Raw genomic sequence first — 23919 nt, 5'->3', positions numbered from 1 at the left:
TAAAATCTTTTAAAAAAGAAAAAAAGAATAGTGCAAGAGACCAACAAACCCCCTTTTGCCTTAAGCTGATGGTTCTGAACTTTTGCTATATGTTAGGACACCCTGAAGAACTTTAAAAATACTGATGCTTAGGTTTCAACCACAGACATTCTGAGGTAACAGATATAGGGTAGAGCTTGGGCATCAAGATTTTGTTTTTTAAAGACTGTATATAGTCAGCACCTTGGCTTTTAAAATTTTTTATACTTTACCACTGTTAGCAAAAGAATTTATACAAATAATTGCCCTCAGTAAAGATCTATCAATCATTTAAAAATAACTAATTCAAAGCCAAATTACTAGTACAAATACAGAGCACAGAGCTTAAGAGGAAACGGGAGATGGATACGGGTTGGGTTGGTGAAAGACTACTGTAAGTGGAAGTGGAAGTTGGGTCTAAATTGAGCTCTCCAAAGTGCTTTAGATTGGGGGGTGGGGAAGGAGGAAACCGTAGGATTGACAAAAGGTGCAGGGGGAAAACAGCCTCTTGTAAGCAGACCAGTCTCATAGGAACGGAGGGTTTATTTGGAGATAATAAAAGAGAAGAGTCGAGTAAGATGAGTCAGAAGGCAGTATTTTTACTAAGATCAAGTCTGGTTTTATTCTGTGGGTAATGTGGAAGTGCTGAAACTTTCCGAGTGGGAAGCTCCATTAATAAAATTAAACTGTTAGTAATATGGAAGTATTGGAATCCTTAATATGTCTTCATAAAATCTGGAAATCAGTCTGTCCTCTAAGAGTTATGAAATCAAGACAGATACTATTATTGGTCAGATTCATTCATTCATTCATTCATTCAACAAATTATCTGACAACATACTATTTGTCAAGCACTGTTTTAGGCAGTGGAGACTCATCAGTGTATGGTACTTGTGGACCTTACACTCAAATGGAGAAACAACAGATAACATTAAATAAACTACATGGTATGAAAGCCATTGATAAATGCTAAGGAATAAAAAATAAAGGAAGGTAAGGGGATAATGAAATATTAGGATTTGGAAATATAGAGAAAGACCAGAGAAGATTTCATTTAGAAGGTGACTTCTGATGAAAGAGCTGAAGGAAGTAAGGACATAGAAGGAAGAGAGCTCCAGCACACAGAAGAAACTCAAAGACCCTTTTAGGCAAGAATGTGTGGCTAGAATGGGGAGAACCAGTGGAAAATAGGTAGGAGATGAGGTCAGAGAGGTAAGTGGTAAAGACATAGGGACTTGTAGTCAGAGTAGGAACTTTTATTCTGAAGAAGATGAGAAGTCATTGATTATGAGCAAAAAAGTGATATGTTGACTTATATTTTTCTAACCAGATTATTCTGGGTGCTGCACTGAGGATAGCCTGCGGCTGGTAAGGAGGCAAGAGTAGCATCAGGGACATCAGAGAGAAGACAATTGCAATAACCTCGGTAAGCGATCACAGTGGCTTTTTCCATAGTATTTGGAATAAGGTGTGGTGAGAAACAGTCAAATTCTGGGCATATTTTGAAGACAGAGCCTACAGGATTTGCTAATAGACTATACGTGGATTATGAAAGAAACAGAAGTCAAAGATAACACTAAACTTTTTGGCCTGAGCAACTCAAGAATGAAGATGTCTTTAAGAGGAGAAGGACTGCAGAAACTGGGATACATAGAATTTTAATACTTGAAAATGTAGACAGAAAAAAGAGGCTGGAGGCAAAGAGAACAATTAAGAATGTTGTTAAAAATAACTTAAGCATCAAAAAAGGTCCTGAAGACTAAATGAAGAAGGAATGTGGATGGACGGGATGTTAAATAAAAAGTACATTTGTCAGTCTGTTATGCACAGACTAGAAAAGGTATAGAAGAAACTGCTTAAGATTGGCCGCCTCTCAGGAACTAGATGGCTAGAAAACAGGGTGGGGAGACTTTTACTCATGCTCTGTCCTACATTTTAATTTTGAGCATGTGATTATAACTCATATACATAAAAAATAATTTTCTTAAAAATACTAATGGAAATGGAGGAACAGAATCTAATGACAGGAAGGAAGAACTTATAGAACTGGAATACTAACTGAACGTGAGAGAAGAAGGAAAAAGATGATGCCAAGGTACTGGGCCTCTGTGACTAAAAGGGAACAATGGTGGGATGAACTAACTGAAAGGCAAAGGGTGTCAGGACGTTCTGAGGAAAGGAAAAGAGAAAACAATAGTTAAGTGCATGTTAAAATTATCACCTAGTTCAGAAATCCCCAAGTAGTTAAATGGTCTTCAGTATCATGACTAATTTCTCCTATCCAGGGTTTTTATTTTCAGGAGCTGCTCCATAGAAGAACTTGAACTTCTTCTTCTTCTTCCTTTTTTTTTTTTTTTTTTTTGGCATGTGAGAAAATGAAATTCTTGAGTAGAAAAGCACAAATGATACCCGTTTTATAGCGTGTGCTTTTTCTGAGCTCTAAAGGAGAGAACTTAAAGTGGATGAAGGAAATACTTTTATTATTTTATTAGGGGTTCTGCAAGGCTAGATGTATATATTCATTGTCATATGGGAATGTATAAGGCTTTGCAGTTTTATGATATTTACTAGGAGAAATGCTCCTGGAGGGTTCCCAGCAGTGGCATGGCAGATCACCACTATTAGTAGCAGCTGCTCAGGCACAATGAAAGTCCAAAGAAGAACCCAGAGTGTGAGACACATTCCAGAACCCAAGAAATACTTAGAGAAATACCCCAGAAATAACTGGGGATGGGGGTGGGGAAGGGAGGATGTGCTGAGGAAATATGAGAATGAAGGAAAGTGTGATTGATTGGTCTTCTTATAAATAAACTGTGCCTCAACTCTGTACCTGGTGCTATGCTAGGCACTAAATAAAAAGATACAGTTTCAGTTACCAAAGAACTAAGTTTCTTTATCAGGCAAATGTGCAAAAGCAGACAATGAGAGAAACTCCTGAAACATTTTAATGTTTCAATTTTTAAAAGACTGTTTTTTCCAATTTGCAAAGGTTCATTAAACTTCGTTGGGTTACTTTGATTCAATTCTTTTTACTTATTTTACAGGAAAACTGAGACCCACAGAGGTTAAGTGATGTTTCCAAAAGCACTGTGGTAGCTAAAAGCTCCGCAGAGAGAGGCCAAATCTCCTGACACTCAGTATCATTCTTTCCTACTACATCACAATATTTCATTTATAATTCATTAAATGGACACCTCTACTCTGGTTTTTCATTCACGGTTACATGGGAAAAACAGTAAAGTGAAAAATGCGCAGCTTCTGATTCAGACAAATCTAGGGTCTGAATTTTTCAACAAATTATACCACTTTGCTTAGCATTAAGACTGATCCTAAATAGGTAAATGTTCTGGAAGAAATTATAATAAACCTACACTCTTAACCAAAGATTTGGCATCTGAATGTGCACCTGCTTATCCTTTATGAGCCTATCCAAGGATTTTGTAACAGATTCTATAAATACTATTCAGCTAAGCCAACTGGAAAAAGGGAAGATAAAAGAATGGCAGTACTAATCCTAATTGATGACTTCTTAGAAAATACCTATTGGGAATAAGCTCTAGGGTTTATCCTGTGAGGGTAATAATTCATCTGGTAAAATAAAGAGGTAATATATAACTTTAAAAATCCAGTTTAAAGGGCTATTTTTTATGAATTTTAACAGAGCCCTCAAATTTCTGTATCTATTTACATCTCCCACATCACTCCTAAATAATTTTGATAAATGTATTTCTCAAAAAGTGCCCTAAAGATGATATAATTGTCTAAGCTTAAGGCATATAGATTTCTTTCTTAGTTAGGGCATTTTTTAGATTGTTCAGAAATATTCTACTAGTTAATAAGCTGAAGGGAAAAATACACTAACTGCCCTCTTTTTCAGCCTTAAAATTCTTTTTGCAATTATGTTTTTTAAATGCTGAATCATGAAATAAAGGAAACAGACAATGCAAGGAGCCCAAGTGAGTAATTTGTCTCATACTTCAAGTTTCCTAATTGTCATACTTGTTAAGTATGTCTTGTTAAGCTTTTGGAACCTAGTAACTGAAGTGTCTAAGTGACTGGAAGACTATAACTCATTCTCGGAAACTGAACTCGAGGAGAAAACTAAAAGCATTTATTTCTGCAAGTAATTTTACACTTTCAACTTCCTGTTTTATTTAGGCAGCTCATCATGACCATTTCAGGTAACAATGTAGAAGTTAAAAAACCCAACTTCCTCTTTGTAAAGTGATAAAAACACTAAGCAGTTACTTATGAGAATGGCTGATCTTACGAGGTTTTATAGAAATACTTGCAAGGAAATCAGAGATTACCAACATCAAATTCACAGATTTAAAAAAAAAAAAAAATATATATATATATATATATACCCCACATGATGACATAAATGCCTTAAAAAAATCCAAATCCAATGCAGTTGAGAATTTGGTTAAAAAGAACATAAAATGGAGGGGTGCCTGGGTGGCTCAGTGGGTTAAACCCTCTGCCTTTGGCTCAGGTCATGATTCCAGGATCCTGGGATCGAGGCCTGCATCGGGCTCTCTGCTAGGCAGGGAGCCTGCTTCCTCCTCTCTCTGCCTGCCTCTCTGCCTACTTGTGATCTCTGTCTGCAAATAAATAAATAAAATCTTTAAAAAAAAATAAAATGGAAACTTTAGAGTTCCTTCAAGGAAGAATCAATACAAATTACAGCTGAAAATAACTTAAAATTTTGTTTGTAATTGTGCCTTGGTTGTGAAAGTTTTATAGGACAAGAATCTCTCTTATGGGTTGTTTGTGAATGCTAAGATAATCAAATCAACTAGTTTTATTGGGAAAATACTTCAATTCCTGAATTCAGTTAAAAGGAATTAGAAGCTTGGAGGAAAGGGGGTAATGTAGCTATGAAGCTAAAGGAGAACTGAAGTAATCTTACAAGTCAAGGCACTTTCTTTTTACTTACAGATTTGCAACAGAGAAACACAGTTTAGTTACTGTCTAGTTACTTTCAGGAATCTCAAATCATTGGGTTATATGACACTTCTTAATACCAGCTATTCATAGTTATCCACAATAATGAAGAAATGTGGCTAATCTAAAACTGTTTACTAAATATGAAATTCATCAGCATTTTGGGACAGATTTACTGTACTAATTTTGACATGCTTGCTGTGTCATTATTAAAATTAAGCAAAAAAAGAAGTATCCTGGGAGATAAGAGGAAACTGGTCACAAATTTGCTGTTATAGGGGCACCTGGGTGGCTCAGTCATTAAGCTGCTGCCTTTGGCTGAGGTCATGATCCCAGGGTCCTGGGATAGAGGCCCTCATCAGGCTCCCTGCTTGGCAGGAGGCCTGTTTCTTCCTCTCCCACTCCCCCTGCTTGTGTCCCCTCTCTCACTCTGTCCTTCTCTGTCAAATAAAGTCTTTAAAAAAAAAAATAAAGTGCAAAATACTTTAATAAAAAAATCTGTTATAAAATCAAGACAATGTTATTAAATATTGTCAATAATCAAAGACACCTCAATTTGTACTTTTCTTTTGAAATACATATATTACATTTTCCCAAGTTTAATTAAGAAGGCATTTGGGGCGCCTGGGTGGCTCAGTGGGTTAAGCCGCTGCCTTCGGCTCAGGTCATGATCTCAGGGTCCTGGGATCGAGTCCCGCATCGGGCTCTCTGCTCAGCGGGGAGCCTGCTTCCTTCTCTCTCTCTCTGCCTGCCTCTCAGTGTACTTGTAATTTCTCTCTGTCAAATTAAAAAAAAAAAAAAAAAAAAAAAAAAAAAAAAAAAAGAAGGCATTCGACCCTATTGTTAAAGACAAAAACTCAACAATACTGGTAAATGCAGTATTGTTTGGATACCATAAATTTTAAAGTTTATTGTTATTTAAGTGTTTAGTGAAATCTTGTTGTAATGTATTTTTCCTTAAAACAAGTGGACCATCAGTTGAGCTAACAAATGTTTGGTTATCCCGATTTTTACTATAATTTAATTTCATCTGAATCATAACTCTTTGACTTAGACATTTTATTACAGCCTTCTCTTCAGCATAAATTCATATATAAGGTGTCCTTTTCTCCTCTGGGAGAGTTTTCAAGAAAGAGAAATTTCAAGAATTTTCAAGAATGAGAAAATTCAATGCTAAAGTATTATTCAATGATTTGTGAATGGTTAGCACATCTTTCAACATTTCAAAATGACATGGTATATGTAGGTACAACAAATCAAATTATTCTGTACTGAGTACTCCTGGACCATAAACAGTCCCTTGTGCCATCCCATTATCTTTTATTAAAAAAAGAAAGAGCCCAGATACATTTACAGAGCGCGCAAGAATGCACATTTTTGTAACAGCCACTATAGAAAACGAAAGACATAATTCTTGTCCTGTAACGAGTCATCTAGTGATATCATTCTAATTTCTATAGACTTTAAAATCAGATAGTTACTGAAATGCCTGACGAAGTGTTAAAAAAAAGGTGTACAGTTGTTAGCAAAAGGTTAATCTACCTAACGTAGAATACACTCTTGTATTTAAAACACATTTTAAGAAGTAAATATGCAAATTACACACTGACAAATTTAACTGTAAAGACATTAACAGTGGGGCATCAAAGAAGGCATGATGCTTTGTCCAGACTTGAATGTGTTAATATGAAGTTTATGTGCTATATAAAAAAACCTTTATAGAGTTAAAAAAAAAATCCGCTGTCTATTCTTGATTTGTTAACAAGAAACAGAAAACTATTTTTCAAAAACTACCGTTAATAGGATGGAAGACGCAAAGGATGGAGTCATCGCAGGCTTATGTGCATACATGCAATCAATCAAGGAATGTCTACAGGGAAAAGTGGTCAAATTCTGAAGCTAACGTCCTGAGGCTTACACATTTATTACTGAGAATCAGTTCAGCCGATAGTAAGTAAGAAAAGAGTGGATGGGCGGACAACACATGGGTACCTCTCCCAGTCGAGGAGTCGTGACAGCAAAATCACTTCCTGAGGAAGGAGGAGCGAAAGGGAAGTTAAGAGGCCATCCTGACCAGGAAGTGACTCGCCCTAAACTAGCCTCAATCGTATCTAAAAATGGGGGGATGGGGAGAGCCCCAACAGTTAAAGGCGGTAAAATAATTGCTTCTTGATACATCGAGACATCACCATCGCCCCCGCTCTTAATTACACAAGAAAGTCCACAGTCACAATTCAATAAACGAAAGTCTCTTCTCTTGCTTAAGGGTCACTAGGCTGTGCTTCAGGCCCAGGAAGAGAAAAAGAGTTGAGGAATGGGGAACTGGGGCCACCGTGAGGCAGACCAAAGCCCCTAAAGAGAGAAGCGTCCCAACTGCAGAGCGTATCCCAGTACAGGCCAAGAAGCTTCTTTTTTCTGGGGACACCGCCAGGGTTCTCACCGCAGCCAGGTCAGGCCCCCGTTCCCTGTCGCGAGAGGAGGCAAGAGAGAGAGGCGGACCCCTTACCTTCTCCTCATCCGACACCCGGTCCTCGAAGTCGGCCATCTTGGGCTGCTCTGGCCCAGCCCGGCCCCAGCGCGAGGCAGGCCGGGAAGGAAGCTGAGTGATGGAATCACCGCGGGGGCTGTCGGAAGGACCCGCCCGGAAACGCCGACCCAGAGGGCGCCATGTCAGTTTCGGGCGGGGTGGTGGTTCTGAGCGCCGTCCCTCCGCGAAGTCCCTAACTCTGCCTTAAAACTTTTCCTTAAATGATTTTAAAACTAATAGTTTTCTCACTGAGTTACGTTCATTTCCTCCATTCATCTATGAGACGCTGGGAGCATGTTTCGACTATTCCTGACACCCGAATTCCGTCCGACCAAATCGCAATTGTTACTGTAGGTTTTCCTAGTACCAGTGATCTCTGTGGCGGCCGAGTCCAAAGGGCTAACTGCTGTTCGGGCCCTGGAACGGTCGGTGGCTTTTCCAACCCTGGGAATAGGGTGAGAGGTGACCGTCACTCGCATGGAAGCGAAAACATTTCACTCAGAGATCACATCTCAGTCCAGTTCCTCCAATATGTGCCGCCAGTCACCCTTTCCTGCCCTTCGAAGGAAAGGTAACCTCCGTCTTGGGACGCTCCCTCACGTTCCAAATTTTTTTGGTCCGCGTTCCCTGGGACTCAGCCTCCACAGAGGCCAATTTTAGGTCCGCCACTATCCCAGGATTCCCGACTCCCGGTTTCCTGCCTTTCTCCCCTCCCAGCTCCCGGAGCCTGCGGGAGCGGCAAGATGGCGGACGGAGACGGATTGGGTGAAGTAGCCACTGCTACGGCATCTCCTCCTGCACCTGTTCCGGGCCTGAGCCCGTCGCTCGGCTGGAGGGAGCGGCTGCGGGCCGGACTGGCGGGGACTGGGGCCTCGCTGTGGTTCGTGGCGGGGCTGGGACTGCTTTACGCTCTGAGGGTCCCGCTGAGGCTGTGTGAGAATTTGGCTGCGGGTGAGAGGCCCAGACCTCCCTGGGGATGGGCGGGGGGAGCTAGAAGAGGGACCGGGAGCAAGAGGCAAAGGGCAGAGATTCTCCGCAGTCACTGGAGAGCTTCAGAGAAAGAGTCTTTGGTGCTCTACCTAGTGTGTTCTTCTCCCGGTCTGCAACTCCGCAGCTGATTGTCAAACCTGAGCAGCAGCTATGGGCTCCTCCTTTGAGCTCTTAAGATCCGCCCTCTCTCAACTGTCCTCGTTTACCCGAGGAAGAGCCCGCCACCTGACACGCTGTAGGCTTCAGGTAGTAGGACAAGATGAGAGCATTTTCATATCCGTTGCAGAATTTATATATACTTCCAGCATTGGTAGGATCCATTGAAAATCATTCTTTTGAGTCTCTCGCCGGTTAGCCAAGAGTTCCCACACCCAGACTACAAAGATGAGGGTTTCTGCATTCAAAGACCTAAAAGGAAAAAAAAAAAAAAAAAAGCCATGATCTTAGCCAGCCATTATCATATTCTAAGATAGTTCTGTCAAGAAAGTTTTTGTGGTATCTTGGTCTCTTCTTTGCTTTAGGCTTTATCTTGAGTAATAAAACAGTACAGGAAGTTAAGGGGAAGAGAGCCACAAACAGTAATGGGTTCTTTCAACATTCGTAGAAAGCTTGCTATGTAGTCTGAGCTGAAGATACAAAGACGTGTCAGAAGTGATGATCCCCGTGGATTCTGCAAATACTATTCTTTACCTGTAGCCAGGACAAAGTGGATGGGAGCCAGGGCCTTTTACCATTACATTACAGTATTTCCACTCAAGCTCTGAACAAGATGAAAGTATTTCTGCTGTGTGATGACTATGACTATCAGTACCTGTGGTTTATTTTTCTGCAACAAGAAAAGGCAAATGTCTCCTTTTCTTTTTCATAAGATGACATGAAATACTGTGAGATAATGTTCTGGACTTTTTAGAAGATAGGTTTTATGTAAGTTCGGATATAACATACTAAAACTAAGTAAATTGGCCTTCCTAGACTATTTGGAAGAGCTAATTTGCTGTCTCTGTAACTGGTTAATGAAGTGCTTACTAGTGGTTTTCATGCTCAGTGAAATATTATTCATTGATTTTATCATTTATTTTTCCACGTGTTAACTAGATAACACCATTGGGATGAGAGTAGTTAACTGTGGTAGATTTTTATTAATTTATGAAACCTGTGGTATTTATGAGACAGTTATTTGAAGTGAAAAATCTGGTCCAGGCTTCCAGTGAGTCAGGTTCAAGGAGTTCTCTCAGTCTGTTGCTATTCTCTTTGGGGTTTTTTTTCCTCTCTAGCTGACAAACTGAATACATACACATACTGGTTTCTTGCCTCTAATTTGAAACACTGGTTTGTATCTCACCAAAATAATTAGGGAGTTGTTTTAAATCTCCTTTGTAACAGGGTGTTTTTTTAGTTTATTCTTAAGGGATTTGCAAAACTTCTTTAAGTTCTTAATTTATTCTCAAAAGTAAACTGAATTATCCCACTTTGATTTGCTTATTTAACAAACTGTCAGTTTAAAATGCTACCCTTACATGTGCAAAGCTAATTTTTAAGATGTGATAGAATGGAAATTTAAAGTACCTTTTTAAAAAGTAGAGCTTTCTCAAAGGAATCTCATACTAGATAGTAACACTATTTATGTTCCTCCACTCATAAAGACACTTGCATATTTGTAACTTGAATATTCTGCATTTGCATTTTTTTAAACATTGATTTTTTTTTTTCCTTTTGCAGTGACAGTATTTTTAAATTCATTGACACCGAAATTCTATGTGGCACTTACAGGAACATCTTCTTTGATATCAGGACTAATATTTGTAAGTAGTTTCCATTTCCTTCATGTTTTGGTATTTATCTAAAGATCAAGTATCTTTATACGGTTACAATAATTATAAATACTTATAAATCAGCATTCTCAATATGTGTTCAGAATTTGAAAAAAAAAATACTGCGCCTTCCTCTCCACATTTAGAGACTGGCAGTATTCCTTTGTATATGAAAGACTGTTGCTTACTGGAAGGGGCAGGGATTGGGGGTGCGTTCCCAACTAAATGATTGCAGGGCCCAATTTAGCAACAAATGATATAGAGTGTAAATATGTGTAAAAATTGGGCGCCTGGATGGCTCAGTGGGTTAAAGCCTCTGCTTTCCACTCAGGTCATGTCCCAGAGTCCTGGGATTGAGCCCCACATCGGGCTCTCTGCTCAGTGGGGAGCCTGCTTCCCCCTCTCTCTCTGCCTGCCTCTCTGCCTACTTGTGATCTCTCTCTGTCAAATAAATAAATAAAATCTTAAAAAAAAAATGTGTGAAAATTAAGTTTCTTATTTACTTTTAGCACTGGGTAATCTGGACAATTCATGCTCCTTTTGAAAGGGTATAAAGCTAGTTGTTGCCATATAGATTGCAGACCACTCTTATGAGATCTTCTAATTTTTCATATGACTTTGGAAGACTCTGGATGCAGCAAGTTTTTATATAAAAGTCTGCCAATACCTTAATCTTGGGAACATTGGGCAGATTGAAAATTCGTGTCTTGAATTCAGCCCATAGGTTGCCAGTTATCTTCTCTGGAGTGTTTAAGAGCAGAGTATTGGAGCCAAGCTATCACTTTATTTATTTATTTTTTAATTGCGAGAAGAAAAATTTTTTAAATTGAAGTATAGTTCACATACAATATTATATTAGTTTTCAGAACCATCACTTTAGTTGTGTGACTTTGAGCAAGTTAGTTAACTTTTCTAAGCTTTAATTTCCTCATATAAACTGGGGATGATGATAATATCAATTTCATAGATTATGAAAACTAAATGAGATAATGTGTCTAAGATCTTTCAATAACATGGTAGCTAGCTTACAGTGAGCACTTAATGAAATTTGACCATTATTATTCTGAGAAGTTGTAACTTTAATTCGGCTTTCCCTTGTCTTAATTGACTGAACTCTCATTTTCAATTAAGAAATTAAAAAAAATATATATATGTATATATATATAAAATCTCTATTAACATCCCTGAGAACTAGTGTGTCCTAGTATAAACCTTGAAAAAATACTGCTACAGATAAAAATCTGAGGAAGTATGGCATACATGACCAAGGAATTTTTCTGTGCTTTTTTCTCATCTCTAGATGGTGCTCTTCTATTATAGTAGAAATAATGGCATTAATGTATTGGAGTGTTTTTTGTTTCTGTTTTTTGTTTTTTTTTTTAAATAAGAACTAATACTTGGCCATTTTTGAAAGTGAAATGCTAGCCAAGAAAGGAATTTTCTCTTGATTAAAAAAAAAAAAATTACTGAGGAATTTAGGATGCAAACTATGTGTTAATATAGTTAATAGCAGTAGCTAATAATAAAATAGAGTGGTCATAACAATATACTGCAAAGAAAATTAGGAAATTCAAGTAACATTTTAAAGGTTAAACTGTGTCATGACCCTTATAATATTGATGAGTTTTTATTAGCAAAGGTTATTATTTTTATAATTTCTTCTACTTCCTGAAATATGGAGCTCTATCTATGCTGATTGGGTTACTTCCACCAGAAGGGGTGGGGGATAGTGTGTTTGGGAGCTTGAAGAATAGCAATGAAGCCAGTTGTTTAGCTAATTATTACAAATGAAAAGATTACTCTGAAAGGAAAATGGAGGATCCAGGGGGAGTGCATATAATACTGTTTTCTGTTCTGTGGAATCAGGAAAATCTCCCTGGGGACCTGTCATTTAAGCTGAAACCCCCAAAAAAGCCAGGCAAAGGGAATTGGGAGTGCTAGTATCCAAATATGAAACATTCTGCTAATTCAACACAGAGCTTTTTTTTAAATTTTTTTTCTTTTTTTTTTAATTAAAGTACTCTCTAGCCCAACATGGGGCTTGAACTTAGAACTGGAGATCAAGAGTCTCATTCTGTACCAACTGAGCCAGCCAGGCACTCCGGCAGGGATTCTTTTGATTTCTCTTTTCATAACGTTGATAAACCATGAAAACCTAAAGGAGTGAATATCCTGATTTTTAAATGGTTCAGTATGAGAATCAACCTCTTAACCTACATTAATTATACTGCCAAATACTGGAGTAGTACTTCATGTTCAGAAGGCACTTACACTTCTTGTTAACCATATTTAATAGATAGGACATTGAGGCTCTGAAAGGGTAAAGGTTAAGTGACTTACCCAAAGCACACAAGGGGACTGGGAGTTAAATGTGAGCTTTCTAACCCTAGTCTTTTTTTTTTTTTTTTTTTTTTTAAGATTTTATTTATTTCTTTGACAGAGAGAGATCACAAGTAGGCAGAGAGGCAGGCAGAGAGAGAGAGAGGAGGAAGCAGGCTCCCTGCTGAGCAGAGAGCCCGATGCGGGACTCGATCCCAGGACCCCGAGATCATGACCTGAGCCGAAGGCAGCGGCTTAACCCACTGAGCCACTCAGGCGCCCTCTAACCCTAGTCTTAATCCACCATGCTGGTTTCAAAATTATTTCTCTTAATTATGCTGTAGATAGAATAAAATGACAATGTAATGTAATGGAGTTAGATTACTTATAGATTAAATGCTTTTTGCTGATTTGTTTAAGTAATCTCTACACCCAACATGGAATTCAGACTCACAACCCAGAGACCAAGAGTCACATGCTCTACTGACTGAGCCAGCCAGGCACTCCTGTTTCTTGTTCTTTTAATATTTCATTTACAGATATATTTCTTCCAGTTTTGCCCAGCTTCTCTAAATTTCATAACAAAGTTATAAAAAGGGTATTTTATTTCTGCCTAGCATGTGTTATTGGGGAATCTTATGTTTGGTTTATTTTTTGGAAGGAGAGTACATTTAAAATGCCAGATTAAATGGGAGCATCTTTTAGGAATGCTTTAATATGAGCTCATATATCTGCTGATCAGTTCTATTTTAAATTAAGGATTTTTTTTGGTTTGTCGTAGATATTTGAATGGTGGTACTTTCATAAACATGGCACGTCTTTTATTGAACAAGTATCTGTGAGCCATTTGCGACCACTGATGGGAGGAACAGAAAGCAGCATTTCAGAGCCAGGTTCTCCTTCTAGCAACAGAGAAAGTGAAACCAGCAGACAGAATTTGTCAGGTAACTATTTATATAATATGTTTTCAGAGCTGTATAGTTAAGATTGTATTTGTCTGTGGGAGATAGAAAACTCACAACACAGAGAAGTTTGTCTTCCATGTAAATATAGGTAATCTGCACTGATACAGAGGACAGTGATCATCAGAAACCCAGTGATCATCAGTCTCCTATTTTGTTAGCCTGCCAATCTTCAAGTGAGGTTTTCCCTTGTGGTTCAAGACAGTTCATGTCATTTATGCCATCATATCTACATTGCAGTCAGTGGGAAGGAGACTAGGCCAGTAGGAGGCCACCCTTCCCTCCTACTCAATCCCCAGCAGCCAAGGATACTTCTCAGAATGTTACATTACCACTTCAGCTTACTTTGTCAGACCTCTGCCAAATGGCCACAAGTAGCTATAAGGGAAGCTAGAGATTATAACCATTTTCTCAGCATACATATGCTCAGCTAATAATTAGGAGATCTTACTAGATAAAGGAGAGAACAGAGACAATTAGCCATTTCTGCCAACATAGCAAAGTTAGGAAAAATACTTTTTCTTCTCAATATATTTACAAAGGTATTGAAATCTTAGTTATTCATGTATAGATACTCTTAATCATACTTTAATTGTAGGCTTTCCCTCTATATGTATCCAGTAATACAAAGTAAATATTATTGGTGATATGTAATTAGGAAAGTAAAAATTTGAAGGCCAGATAAAAATGATATTTTTGGATTATTGTTCCTTTAATTTGATATCAGTAAAATTCATACAGTAATAATACAAATGACTTAATTCCATAGATGTCTCATTTGTTTGGTAACCCTAGGAACTTAGAGTTGTATTAGTTTAGTAGAAAAATACTGCCACTTTTTAGATATGGTCAGGGAAAGTCTTTGAGAAAGCGCCATTGAAGCTGAGCTCTGAAGCATGAGTGGGTATTGACCAGGAACAGTCGGGAGGGGATTGGCAATCATTCAAGAGTACAGGATGGAATAATGATACTTTTCTTAATCTTTTTCTTTTCTCCTCTTTCATAAAATAATTACAGAACTCCTAAGAATGAGACATATTAAGATGAATATGACATAGATCTGTCCTCAAGAAGTTGAGTCCAGTATGTAAATAATTATGATAATAATGCTTTCTGTAATCTTATTCCCTATTGTGAGATTGAGTATATCATTGCATATGGAGAGTGAAGACACTCCCTACCCTGCACTCTAGCCTAACTATACTGGTGTTCTGTTTTGTTATGTTATTTTAAGATTTTTTATATTTATTTGACAGAGACAGAGGGGGAACACAAGCAGAAGGAGTGGGAGAGGAGAAGCAGGCTTCCCGCTGAGCAGGGAGCCTGATGGGGGGTCAATCCCAGGACCCTGGGATCATGACCTGAGCCAAAGGCATACGCTTAAGGACTGAGCCACCCAGACACCCTACTTTGTGGTTTTTATGATACGTTTTCTCCTTAGAATGTTCGTCATCTGGCAACTTTCTTTTACCATGATTTTTTTTTTATCATAATTCAATGTCTTTTACCACGATTCAGTGTCAGTTCACGTGTTGCCTCCTTTCTAAAGCCTTTTCTAATTTCCCCAGAAAAATATTAATTAACTTTCTGTTTTTCTTCTCTTGGAACAAAATATATCTCTCCTGTAGCATTTACCATACAGTTCAGATGGTAGTTTACATAACTGACTCTTATATGACATTTCATTCATTTAAACAAGTTAGTTCCAAATGCTGTGCTAGGCTCCAAGAATACAAAAATTAATAAATTCTAACACCTCGTGTTCTAAAGAGAGAAACTGAAAATCAAATGGATAATCACATTATAATATGTTCAGTGAAGTGCTGTCATTGAATCATGAACTAAATGCCATAGAAATAATAGAAATAGGAGAATGACTAGATTTAATTGTATGCTGCATGACAGTAGGGATGATCCAGGCCTTATTCATTTTTGTGGCTATCTGGCTAACACTGTGCATAGCATATACTGACTGTACAATAAATGTTGGTGAAATTAAGATTGAACTGCAGCTGATTAATTCATTTCCCTTTCCCCCCTTTGTTTTTTAGAATGCAAGGTATGGAGAAACCCTCTAAATCTTTTCAGAGGAGCAGAATATAGGAGGTATTGCATTTTGCTTTCAGTATAACTATAGCATTAAGTTTATAGTAGAAGTATTATGGAAACATTTGTTTTCATAAACACATTACAGCTCTTTTAATTGGAGACACTGATAATAAAACTTAATAATAAAGTAAAATGATTAGCCCAACCTTTAGTTGGCAGCATCTTCACTGTATTTACTTCTATAATCATGAGAAACATTGCTTCAAGCAGTTGTTTATGATAATAGTAAGTATACAATTGGCTCCTGGTTTTGGCAAAAAACCTTTTCAGAGAATTCATGAGATTAAGAAAAGAAGTACAAATGTGAGCATATTCTTATGCATATATGCTCAATTTCAAAATTTATTTGAACACTCACTAGAAAATATCAATCTGAATGTGAATATGAACTTAATTTGTGCAACAGTACAGGGTATAGTATTTTTATATTGCATTTTTAAAATTTTTTAAAGATATTTATTTTGAGAGAGAGCACATACACATGTATGGGGAGAAGCAGAGGCAGAGGGAAGAAAGAATCTCAAGCAGACTCCTTGCCGATGGTGGAGCCCAATGTGGGGCTTAATTTCATGATCCTGAGATCATGACCTGAGCCTAAATCAAGAGTTGATCACTCAACCAACTGATTTACCCAGGCACCCATTGTATTTTATATTGCCTTTTGCTATCCATACTGCTGTGTCCATTTTTCTTCTGGTTTTAACTCTGGATGAGAAAGCAGCTTTTGACACTTAAAGATACCCAAAGATACTTTATTTTATTTTATTTTTTTAAAGATTTTATTTATTTATTTGACAGAGAGAGGTCACAAGTAGGCAGAGAGGCAGGCAGAGAGAGAGGGGGAAGCAGGCTCCCCACTGAGCAGAGAGCCTGATGTGGGGCTTAATCCCAGGACCCTGGGATAATGACCTGAGCCAAAGGCAGGGGCTTAACTCACTGAGCCACCCAGGTGCCCCGATACTTTATTTTAATAAGAACTGTGTTTTACCTGGAAGTAGACTGGGGCATGTTATTTAATTCATTGATCAAGAAACATTAGGTATCTACTATCCATGACCACTGTGAAAATGATGGGAATACAGAGTGACAGAGTGATAATCCCTGTGCTTAAGGACTTGATAGTGTAGGATAGTAGTATCCTGGGAAGGAAAAGTTAGGTTTTTATGAGAGATGCCTTTAGTCTGTATTAAGGGATTCTGTAAGAAACAAGTCCTTGAATTTCTCAGTCCATTTGTTAAAATAAAAAGGTTTTAGGCTATTTCTTGTTGTATTACAGGGTTCACTCACAAAGATCTAAAAAAGAAATTTCTTATCTTGATATCAGGAATACTTATACTTCTTTTTGAATGATTAGTTTATCTTAATGTAAAGGTCTCAATGCACTGCTAATCATTGTGTGGTTTTAGAAAGCTTAAAGTCCTACTGTAGTCAGCCTTTAATAAATGTACAGAACTTTGGTATGTATTTCATATGTTAGATTCATTCCTGGCTCCACTGTATGGCCCAATTTTTGCTTTCACGTAGTCTTTTTTATTTGTTTTTAAATTAAGGTCATTAATATTGTACACTATATTTTTTAATTCCTTTAAGTCATTTTGGGAATAATGTAGATCATTAATAAATAATCTTTTTACATGTTTAGAATATGTAGCAAAACTTTGCTTATTGAAAAAGGGTCTACTTTTTTCTTTATGAAATTTCTCACAAAATAGCTTAAAAACTTTAAATAACAATGCAACTTGGACTATTAAATTACTTAAAATCTTTTATCATACACGTATAAATAATACTTACAATGTGCTTTTAAAATGCTTTTTTTTGGATTTAAAAATGCATGCATATTCACTGTAGAAAATTGGAAAATGAAAGACTTATTAAATTACTTAAAATCTTTTATCATATACATATAAATAATTCAATGTGCTTTTAAAATGCTTTTTTTAATTTTAAAATGTATGCATAGTCACTGTAGAAAATTGGAAAATGAAGAGATGTATCAAAAAGAAAGAAAAAAAAAGAAAGTAAAAATCACCATTTCCTACCACTAAGTGATAACTGTTGTTAGTATTTCCATCTGATATCTCTTCTGTATGCATGTATAGAAACAAAACTTGGGCATTATTATGTGTATATAATTTCACATCCTTTTTTTCTAACACAATGTATGAATTTTCCTCAGAATTTCTTAATACACGAATTGCTTTTTTTTTTTTTTTTTTTTTTTTTTTTTTTTGGAAGAGTGGGTAGCAGAGGGGCAAAGGGAGAGGGAGAGAGAATCTTAAGCAGATGCAGACGCTCTACTGGGTGAGGACCCTGAGATCATGACCTGAGCCAAAATCAGGTCGGATACTTAAAGTTGACTGAGCCACCCAAGTTCCCCTTCATACATGAATTTCTTCAAAAACATGGTTTTTAATGATTGTACTCTATTGTTATATGGAAGTATCTTACCTTACCTATTGCTCCCCTATCTGGGTCACAGATTATGTTTCACTGTCAACATATAGACTAAAGTGGTATCTTTATATATAAATATTTAGCACATGATATTAAACATCTATGATTATTTCCTTAGGGCTGATTTGTGGTACTGAGATTCCCGAATTAAAGGATGTGAACAGTTTTTATTTTCCCCTCTCCACTTTATTATTTTATTTTCCTTTTTTTTTTTTTAGGATTTTATTTATTTATTTATTTGAGAGAGAGAGACAGAGAGAGAGAGAGCATGAGTGAGGAGAAGGTCAGAGAGAGAAGCAGACTCCCCGTGGAGCTGGGAGCCCGATGTGGGACTCGATCCCAGGACTCCAGGAGCATGACCTGAGCCGAAGGCAGTCGTCCATCCAACTGAGCCACCAAGGCGTCCCTTCTTTTTTTTTTTTTTTATGGAGATTTTCAAAAATTAAAAAGTAGAGAGAATGGCATAGTAGAGTTCCACATGCCCATTCCCTAGCTAGAGGTGAATATTTTTAAGACTCCTAATAGATATTACCTAATTGATTTTTGGAAAGAGAAAGGTAAATGGCAATTTAATTAATTCCAGCAGTATGTGTGAGTCCATATTCCTCCTCATCCTCAGCAACATATATTTGCCGTTTGACAAATGAAAAGTAAAAATTTGTTAAATTAATTCACTATTTGTTAATTATTAATGAGATTAGACCCTTAAAAATGTATTTATTAGCCGGTTTGTTAACTTGCTATTAATTTTTGTGGGCTTCAGGGGGATATGAAAGTTTAAATTTCTAATTTAGTAAAATCTAGAAAAAGTTTCTATTTGCTTTATGCTTCAAAAGCTCTTTACCATTTTGACATCTAGTAAAGTCCACCCATGTGTTCTTCTAGTTTCTTTGTAGTTTTACTTTTAAAATTCAAATTCACTGAGAAGTTAAGAATATTTTATAAGGTATGTATATAAGTCAAATTGTTTTATCCTCTCAAATCTAATACAGAAGCACTAATAATCTGGCCTTTTCCCTTTGGTTTTGATTTTTGTTGTCATTCTGTAAGTAGTTTGTATTGTTATCTCTTGTGTCTCTGATAATAAGCTTTTAAAACATCCTGATATAGAATTTGTAACCATATATTTTTGCATTTTAAATAGTGTCTGTTGTAATAGGTAGAGGCTCTCTCATGTTCAATTTACATATTTTCTTGTGTTTTGGTAAAGATACACTTGGGTGACTGGTAAAGAGCCACTTACATACTATGACATGAATTTGTCAGCTCAGGACCATCAGACCTTTTTCACCTGTGACACGGACTTTTTACGTCCTTCAGACACAGGTACGTGTCATATCTGCTCATGGGGTAAACAGTGGTGATGAAAATTATTTTTAAAATTCTTTAGCATAACTTATTATAATCCGCAAAGTTACTTGGCTTGAGGTTGTTTGCATCATGGATAACAGACACAGATTAAACTGAAATTAATTATGAACGTAAACTAGGTTGTTACACTACATATCCTCCTTATAAAGAATATAAAGTACTTTATAAAAATATGAAATTGCTTCTTTTATTACTTGAAAAACCTTTCAGGTCAAATATAGCAACTGCTTATGCAGAGAACAGTGTACCCAGTTTGGTCTGGGGAGTTAACATATGCAATTATACATAAGAGTAAGGCAAAGTGTAAACCCTGGGGCATGGCATGTAGATTAAAATGGAATATATTTTATCCCAGTCATAAGTTAGAAGTGTGTGGAAAGTGGTGGAATATCATAGAAATGTCTGTGTTTAGGTGTAAGTCTTCTCTATGGAAGAGAGTATTGAGACTCTTAAATACATGGTTAAAGACAGAGATCTTTATCACTGTTCTTTCACTTTGAATGCCCTCTCCTTTCCTATCTATCCTCCTACTTTTGTGCTTCCTGCTTTTATCCTTCAAGATCCAAATTAAAAGTTACATTCTCTAGGAACTTGAGAGTTAAACACTTTATTTTTTGCATTTTTACAGTACTTAGTCCAAGCCTCAATGAAACAATTCTAGTTAATTTATTCAACCACAGCCATTTACATGTTAATTTTATCATGTTGTTTTAACGGTTATCTTCCCTAATAGGGTGGGAAACTTTGGAAAGCAGGGACTGTATTCTTATCATCTTTGAATCCTTTTCATCTAGCACATTGCCTGGCATACTGTAAATATATTAATATTTATTCTTTGATGAAAGTATCAGTGAATGACCTTAGTGTCACAGATGTCTTAAGCAATTTCACTAATAATAGCTAACACTTGTATAGCACTTATTATGCACCAAATACTGTTCCAAACAATTTACATAAATGTACTGATTTAGTATTCCCCATCATTTTATGAGATAGGTACTTTTACCAACCTCAGAAATAAACGTGTGAAAAGAAGGAAGGAAGATAGGTAGGTAGGCAGGCAAAGGAAAATCAAGTAATATGCCCTAAGTAACCTAACTAATAAATGATAAAGTTGGATTTCAAATTCAAGTCTGACTCTTCACCACTATATTAACATTGATTCTACTCATCATAGTGACAGGCAAAAGAAGATCACCACTAGGGGGTCTGAAAAATAGCCAGTTTTCCAGCATTGAAGTGAATTCTTTGTGATCTGTATCTGTTGGATTAAATATATTAAGGGTGCGTGATAGCAGTAAATGCAAGGATCTTTGGAATGGTTACATGAAGGGATTTAATTGTGAATAGGAGAAAAAGGAATTGCCTTATGTTTATATGCTTTGTGTTTATATTAATGGCAAATTAGTATGTTAACTTTAGGGACTAAAGTTGACTCTAAAAGTAACTCTAGAAATTAAGGCTTCACCAAATTTTCATAAGCAGAATTGCGGACGTTGGCAGGCTTTTCTGGTAGCATCCATGGCTATCCACTAAAGCTGTGCTCTCAAACATTATTGTTCACTTATCTCCTAAAGGAATTTTGAAAAACTATGTATCCTTTCAAACATTTTTAACTTGACATCATAAGATTAAATAATTGCAAAGAATATGATTTTTAGCATATTACAGACAATTAAAAATAAAACTAGAATACCCTATATTTGAATGTATCTCAAGAAATCTAATGACTTGATATCCACCATTATCTATTGAAAAAGACATCAACGAATACTCTTCAGCAGTAGTAAATTTTACATAAGTTCATTTGCTTCTTGAACTCATCCATTTCACACCTCCATATTATAATTATTGTATACCTGAGAGTCTTAATTTATCACATATGCTTTTCCACAATAAAATTGTTTTGCCTAAGTTTTTAAAAATTTTAATTTGCTTTGATCATAAGGTTCTAAATGGTATCATGTACTTTAGTTATATTTTTGTCAAATCCTTGGAGCTACATATTTGGCTTTTTCAGCTTTCGAAAATGTCCTCCATAGAACAGCACTTGGCTGCGTGAGTTCTCATTGACCAAATCAGACTGACTTTCTGACAGAAAAGTCTGACTTCATTTTTTAAGTCAAATAAACGTGTTAACATGCATCCCTATGACAGCCATTTCTCTTCTGAATTTAAATTCTAAGATAGAAACATAGATAATTTTTGGAGCTTTGCCTAGGGCCTATCACTTGGCCAAAATAAGATTCCACCACCTTTATTTTCCTTTACTAGTGCCCCCTTTGCCTTGCTGTGAGGGGACCTTTCCTTAGGAGCAACACATTCTTTGATAGTGAGGGGCAAGGGGCGCTGATAAGTGGAACTGATAAAAACGGTTATCACTTCCTCTGCTTCCCCTGGAGAGCATCCAGGGGCCAGAATACTCTTATTTCTAATGCCAAGATTTATTGTTAAGTAAAAGGAATTCCTGTTGTAGGTGCCTTCACAAAAAATGGCTGCCTCGAAACCTAAACTTTGAATTTTCCTCTGGGCACTTGGAGATTTTTACACTCTTCGGAATGTACCTTAGAAAGATTCAGGGTGGGTGAGAAGTAAGAGTTTTTTCAGGAATTTATCTTTTGGAGAGCAGGGAAGCAGATACTGGGTAGGAAAGGGCAACCAGCATGGTACATAGACCAGTCAGAGGCACATTCTTTAGGTAGATCAGTTCTAGGAAGAGTCATATAAAGCTGAGACTTTATAGAAATTGGTTCTCTTAAAACCACGCATGCTGTTTTGGTCCTTGCAAAGTTTTATGTATTTCTAGAGGTATGTGTAATCCCAGGTAAATACTGAGCTCAAGGACAGACTCTTACCTGTGAATTGATCCATATTGATCTTTTCAGACACTCATATAAAGGTAATGATTTTATATCTGTAGTTTTATATTTTAAAATGTGTACATATATGTGATGCGACAAATTTCTCTTGATGAATTGCCATCAGTTACTAAATTAGTAGATTCTGTTCTCATCCTATTGATTTATTTATTTAAGACATAAAACAAACAGATCTTCAGGGCCAGCCAGCAGTGTTCTATCTTTTTTTGATTTTTTTTTTTTAAGATTTTATTTTTAAGTAACCTCTATACCCAATGTGGGGCTCAAACTCACAGCCCTGAGATCAAGAGTTTCATCCTCTACCAACTGAGCCAGAGAGGTCCCCCAGCCAGCAGTGTTTTTTCAATAATTTGTTTTCATGGTATTTTCAATTCAACACTTAAGAATCAGGAGATTTGACCTTTTTTTGAAAGATTTTATTTTATTTATTCGACAGAGAGAGATCACAAGTAGGCAGAGAGGCAGGCAGAGAGAGGGGGAAGCAGGCTCCCTGCCGAGCAGAGAGCCTCATGTGGGGCTCCATCCCAGGACCCTCAGATCACAAACCAAACAGAAGGCAGAGGTTCAACTCACTGAGCCACCCAGGTGCCTTGAGATTTGACATTTAAACCCAAATTTACACTTTTTAGAAGTTGGAAAATATGGCAAAACTGGACCTGTATGTACACCTTGCAATAATCAGACCTGAGCTGTGACTCTCTTCTTTAGATTGTGCAAATGCTTTTAATTTACACATTTCTGTTTTCTGCTTAGTCTTCATAGGCATCTACATTTCATAGCCCCTGATCTTGGGATTGACTAATTTCTGATTGATAGCATATTACAATATTATTTAACTTTAAAAAATAGATAAATTTGATTGAATTGCTAATTGCTTGTGTTGTTTTTTTAAGCATATCAAGAGCTCTTAAAAGAGGACAGGTGAACAGCTCTTTCTGCCCATGGGTCCTGTCCCTGTCCTTTAATAAAACCACCTTTTTACATTAAAAAAAAAAAAAAAGACAGCTAAATACTAAATCAGCATTTTCCTTTTAATTATTCTTAAGCCTGTTTTAGAAAGAAATACAGATTTCTTCTTATACTTTATTTCCCCTTTTCCCTTTGGCTTAGAACTGAATTCGTTGTGAGGATTAATCTTAAAAGTCTGGGTAGAGCAGTTGAAAACGTTTTCTAAGAATACGAATAAGAAAAAAATGCTTAAAGGTGGATCAGATAATCTCAGTAAAAAAGAAAGGCAGGCAAATGAAGATGAGATAGTTTCCATGTGTTAAATTAGCAAAAATTGATACTAACTCAGTGTTGCTAAGTAGGGAAACATTCACTCTTCTCCACTGCCTGAAAGAATGTAAATTAATACAATCTTATTGAAAAGAGTTTGGGAGTTTATTATATCCAAAATCTTTCAGAAGATGCATTACATTTTAATCAACCGTTCCACTTCTAGAAAGGAAATATTTGGTCAGGTATGCAAAAGTAGATGTTAAAAGATGGTTATTATAACATTTTTATAATTAGCAAAAATTTCATGT

The 23919-nt window shown here is 36.6% G+C and overlaps 2 protein-coding genes across 7 annotated transcripts in view; one reads left to right on the top strand and one right to left on the bottom strand.

Annotated features, from left to right (window-relative positions):
• Window positions 1-7628, bottom strand: part of CAPZA1 (capping actin protein of muscle Z-line subunit alpha 1) — a 48721-nt gene extending 41093 nt beyond the window's left edge. Inside the window, exon 1 of the mRNA XM_059137724.1 lies at window positions 7472-7628. Coding sequence (XP_058993707.1) covers window positions 7472-7510 — 39 coding nt within the window. The 5' untranslated portion in view covers window positions 7511-7628. The remainder of the gene's footprint in view (window positions 1-7471) is intronic.
• Window positions 7629-7749: 121 nt separating this feature from the next.
• ST7L (suppression of tumorigenicity 7 like) overlaps window positions 7750-23919 on the top strand; it is a 119099-nt gene continuing 102929 nt past the window's right edge. For 3 of the 6 annotated variants that reach the window (XM_059137710.1, XM_059137711.1, XM_059137709.1), the window contains exons 1-5: window positions 8075-8443; window positions 10202-10284; window positions 13394-13556; window positions 15626-15680; window positions 19351-19466. In XM_059137710.1, the coding sequence (XP_058993693.1) occupies window positions 8236-8443; window positions 10202-10284; window positions 13394-13556; window positions 15626-15680; window positions 19351-19466 (625 nt within the window). In that variant the 5' untranslated portion in view covers window positions 8075-8235. The other 3 variants (XM_059137712.1, XM_059137714.1, XM_059137713.1) reach the window with 3 other exon arrangements.

The sequence above is a fragment of the Mustela lutreola genome, chromosome 10 (assembly GCF_030435805.1).
Source record: "Mustela lutreola isolate mMusLut2 chromosome 10, mMusLut2.pri, whole genome shotgun sequence".
NCBI classification, from domain to species: Eukaryota; Metazoa; Chordata; class Mammalia; order Carnivora; family Mustelidae; genus Mustela; species Mustela lutreola.
Note: the sequence above shows the minus strand (reverse complement) of the source record. Positions and strands in the feature narration are given on the sequence as shown.